The sequence below is a fragment of the Penaeus japonicus genome, unplaced genomic scaffold (assembly GCF_977035675.1).
Source record: "Penaeus japonicus unplaced genomic scaffold, GWHDUDI00000001_assembly GWHDUDI00000023, whole genome shotgun sequence".
Taxonomy (NCBI): domain Eukaryota; kingdom Metazoa; phylum Arthropoda; class Malacostraca; order Decapoda; family Penaeidae; genus Penaeus; species Penaeus japonicus.
Genome location: NW_028234425.1, coordinates 36,661,264 through 36,666,263, shown reverse-complemented (window position 1 = coordinate 36,666,263; position 5,000 = coordinate 36,661,264). Strand labels below are relative to the sequence as shown.

At 37.0% G+C, this 5,000-nt stretch overlaps 1 protein-coding gene across 1 annotated transcript in view; it reads right to left on the bottom strand.

Annotated features, from left to right (window-relative positions):
* The window catches only part of LOC122267946 (uncharacterized), an 8,813-nt gene that overhangs the window by 2,268 nt on the left and 1,545 nt on the right, over window positions 1–5,000 (bottom strand). The window contains exon 1 of the mRNA XM_043038158.2: window positions 2,015–5,000. This exon is cut by the window's right edge and continues 1,545 nt beyond it. Coding sequence (XP_042894092.2) covers window positions 2,015–5,000 — 2,986 coding nt within the window. The remainder of the gene's footprint in view (window positions 1–2,014) is intronic.

Sequence of the window (5,000 nt, the reverse complement as noted above, 5' to 3'; positions counted from 1 at the left end):
CATGCATTGTATTCCTATCTATCCTGACATCAATAACATAGTAACTCCTTTCTTGTTGCAAACCGCCTATTCCTGCTAGTGCATTGTAGAACTGCAATGCATTTAAATCATCTTTTGCTAACATATGTAGTAAAACGAGGGAAATCATTCTTAGGTCTTTGGTTATTTCATTATCTAAAATGAATAAACAAGAAATAAGTATACAGAATAACATTACTATCATAAACCAATATTTATGGATATCGTAGTTTGAATGCACAAAAAAATATTTATCAAATTTCATTAACCACAATATGTCACAATATAAAAATGCTGAAACCAAAATCAAGATAACGTTTTCCTCAATCTGAAACCAAATAATGAATCATAAACATATTCACACAGTAAACAGAAAAATAGACCAATATACTTCACACGGATCTTATCTAATCTTCAGTGAAATAAAAATATATCAAGTGGTCACATTATTAAAAAGTACAAAAATAATAGGAATACTTTTTGCATTGCTTTTTTCCCTTCAAAAGATTTATAAAATAATATGCACTCTCTTGCATATTTTCAGTCGACATGAACTGGTCAGAGCTTCTTATACCACCCTCTGGACACACTACAGTCATACCAATATAAATGAAACTGCCTCCTCATCCCCTTCACAAATGTATTTGACAATTCACTGTTACTAATCAAATTGCTTTATATAAATATTGATGTAAGTAACCCCACTTGTTGATCTTTGGATTACCGTACTGTTCTCTTTCTCATAACATTTGATATTCATGACTACACTTAAAAATTACATAATAATTACAATACGATGATGAATTTCCAATTGCTTCTCCAAACACCAAAGTACCAAAACATTCTTTTTTTTACTTTTAAATATAAATATTTTTACTAACTTCTCTGATTTCTATCTGTACAACACCAAGTCATGCACCATTACTTCAGTATCTGGATAGCCTTACTACATTCTGCCATTTTACAATGATTTTTATTCCAGTTTCCTCATCCTACTTGCAGCTAACCCATTCCATTCCATATTAGACCACTTTTCAATATATTACATTAAAGGTTCTTCATTTGAAAAACCCTGGCTGAAAAGTGTCTGAACTATTTTTTTTTTTTTTTTTTTTATAATTATCTTCTTTTTTCTCTGAGTATTTCCAATTGTAAGAAAAATATATATCCTAAAAAAATAATCTTTAAGTAACATTATATATGAATAAAACTAATTTTTTGCCCCACTCTGAATAATGCTTTTTAAGATATATTCCATTTCTGATGATATCTCACATGGAAAAGATATTGGAAATCTTTGTAGATTATTTTAATCTATTTTTCAATATGAAGATTTCTCTCCTTGTATTTATTTATCTCTTTTAACTAAAATCAAACACCAGGAATGAACATTAAAATCTCTTTCACTCCTTCATCTTTTTCTGCAAACTTCTGCATCTACCTTTCCTTATCATAATACACCCTGAGCTTTACATGTTTGAATTCCCTTTTAAATACTGGGAGTTAAATATAAAAGAATTAATTAAAGATGACAGAAGAAAAAATATCATCTTTGAACTGTATACTTTTTTTTTTTTAGAAACACCTTTTAAATCACAAATGCAGTTGCCATTTAAATGAAATTTTACATTACTTCCAATATGAATGACATAGGAAACTGCAAAGATATTTGGAAAAATGGAAATATCACATTCTACATCTAAACACATCCTTAAAATTATAAAATATTGTTTGTTTCAAATAAAAAAGTGAAGCACTAACAACCTAAGAAATATAATAAATATCCATCATGAAGGTCTAGTCTATGACCAGATAAAATTCTTAGTTACTCCCATGCCTTATCTGTTATTCTGAAATGCTAAATTATGGGCTTCATAATAATTTAAAAAAAAAATAAAAAAAATGTATCAATCTTTGTGCTGCATTCACTGTCATTCTAACCCTTCAAATACAATATCAGGTTTAAGTCTACAAAAAGAAAATAAGATCATCATACCTGTGGGTCATCTGGTTGGATCTCCTCCTCTTGCTCCCTCTCTCTCCTTGCCCTCTCTTCCTGGTCCAGACTTTCCTTTTGTGCTTGCAAGATCATCTGTTGTTCATATCTGTACATGGCTTCCGGCGCAATGACAGTCTTGGGTGCTCCCTGCTCAGCCCCATAGCGGTTACATAGACTCTGTACCGTATCACAGTAGTTGTAGCCATTTCTTGTGAACTCCTCCTTCAGGGCCTCCGGATCAACATGAGGGTACTCAGCATAGAGTCGCTGCAGATTAAGGCGTGAAGATAAGGATGGATCGCCGACGTTTGCCTCTCCATCCTTACTCTCCTGTAGTGCTTGCTCTAGGTCCATGATCTCTCGCAGACTTGTTGGCGGATCTAGTTTGAAAGCACAAGTTGAATTATCATCATCATGATGCGGTGATGTTCCTGCATCTTCCTCTTCTTGCAGACGCCTTGCAAGATTTTCATCTTCTCTTATTAGGCTATCCAATACTTCTGCTTCATGTGAGAATTTTCCATCAAGGGTGTCAGCCCAATATTTGTGTATCTGATGACACAATTCAAGGGGCAAGATAACACTTCTATCTTCAGGCGATAAATCTCCATTCATGATACAAGAGCCTACACTGCCAAACATACTTGTAAGCTGAGAAGCAAATAGAGGGTCCATTACAAGTGTAATGTATTGTGCTCCAGTATTTTCACTTTTGTTTCCTTCACTTGCACTCTCTGCCTTGGCTGATTTGTCTTTCTTGTTTCCATGCTTTTTCTTACTCTTTGCCTGCTTCACCTTGCTTGTGTTCAGTTCATTGTACTCTTTACCAGTTAGTCTTTTCACTCTGTCATCAACTGAGTCTGCCAAGGCAAAGGATGCCTCTATTTCCTTTTTGCTGGTAAGAGCAACAGGATCTTGGCTCTGCTTCATTTTCCTTGAACGATCTTCTACTAAAACATCTGACATGTCACTACAATCTGCAAAGGAAGACCTATCATCTTTCCCATCTCCTGTGCTTGTTGTCTCTACTGCAGATTCTGTGTCTATGTCTGCTTCTAGTGGCTCTTCTTGACTCGTATCTATGTCTGCAGCAGCTGACATTTCATATCCACTATCCAATAACACATTCATCGCCCAATCCAAATTGTACTTACACTTCTGAAGCACATCGCGTAAATCTTCTTCTGGGATGTTGGGGAAAAAGGCCGTAAGATTCTGTAAAGGTTTGACCACAACAATGTCAGCCACCTCTTCTGTCATTGTTCCCTTGTCAAGCCTGAGTCTCCCCTTTGTAAGAGGACCGGTTCCAGGGAGGAGCATTTCTCCTGTGCTCTTTGGTTTATAGTTAGGCTGTCCATAAAGCACTTTTAATTCGTACAAGTTGTTATCTAGCTGCAAAGCTTCGAAATCAATAGACAATGTCTGTGTTTCACTATCTGCATATGTAATGCCTTGGGGAAGACTTTGAGTATCACTGACAGGGGATTCTCTCTCTCGTACAACCTGATCGTCTGACTGGCTTGAACTATTACTGGTTGCTGATGGCGTGCGCGTGTGCTTCTGATGTCGCCGAAGCTTAGGAACAGCACCGGTGTGAGCCTGAGGACCAGTCCTATCACGCATTGTTCTAGGTTTTCTATTAGAAAGGTTTATTTCTTTACTATTTCTTTCTTGACTGTCCCATGAACTGATCCCTCCTTGAACTGGCTCCCATGACAAGTCATTTTGTTCCCCATTTGAATTTGAACTGCCTTCTTCTTTAAGCCACTTCAGGGGATCACCAGCTACTCGTTTCCTTCTGCTCCGGCTGGGCTTGGAAGAATGCTCATCAGAATCACTGGATTTTCCTTTCTGTAATTCCCAGCTCACGGAGCTTGCATCTGCATCAGGGTCAACACATTCCCAAGAGGTGAAACTTTCCCCCACTGTCGTAGTATCACTTCCTGGGGTTTGTATTGTCTGCGTACTGTCAAAGGATAAAGTATTGCTCAGAGACTTTTCTTGTTCACTACTTTCCAATCTGTTTTCAAGTTCGGGAAGTTCATTTCTATCACTGTCTGCCAAATCTGCGTGTAGATTTTCTGTTCTATTTTCTAGAGAAAAACTCTGGCCTGCAAACTGTTTGTTTTCACTGTGGCTATCACCTTCCGTCGTTATCTTATCTTGCTGATATGTCAGTCCAGTCACACTTCCACTCTTTCCTGTTTCTTCACCGGATGATAAAACAGATTTAGCTTTTGCGTCAACCTCTTGTTTAATAAATTGTGTGTTTTCATTTACTTCTGCAGATGTAGCAATTGCCTCACTCATACTTATCATCGAAAATAAACTTGAATCTTGAGAATCAACTTTTCTATCCTCAGATATCTGATCACTTCCTGCAGAAAGCAAAGCAGAATAGTCCTCAGTCTTTCCTGGTCTCACTAGTGTAGAAAGAGGTTTTCCAAGTCTTTCTTCCACACTATTGCAAAATTCATACATCGCCGAATCTTCTTCATCTAAATTATGAAGGTCTGGGGTCTCGGCTCCATTCACTTGGGAACCCCTTTCTAACTGCTGCTTTACTGCAGATCCAAAACTTGTCACTAAGTCGTTAAATTTTGTATCATCCACTTCCTCCTCGCATGAAGCTTGGAGAGCCAAGTCATCCCAGTCAGTCTCAACATTATCAACATCATTATTTGCTTCTTCAATAAGTAATTTTATTCTGTCTTCATCTGTCATATCTACAACTTCACTTTCATCGATGTTCATAGTATTTTCTATCTCTGCATTCTCCTTTCCAGGTGTTTTTCTAGCTACTTCAACTTCACCTTTGTCAAGTCCGACATTTTCTCTAACCATATCATATCTCTCATGTGTATCTTCTGTCATCTTCATCTGGCTAATATTCACTTGATTTTGTACTAGGCCAAGCTCTTCCTCATCTTCGTAACCCTCGACGATAACATCCGCATCTTCATCGTCACCCCCGTCCACAAAG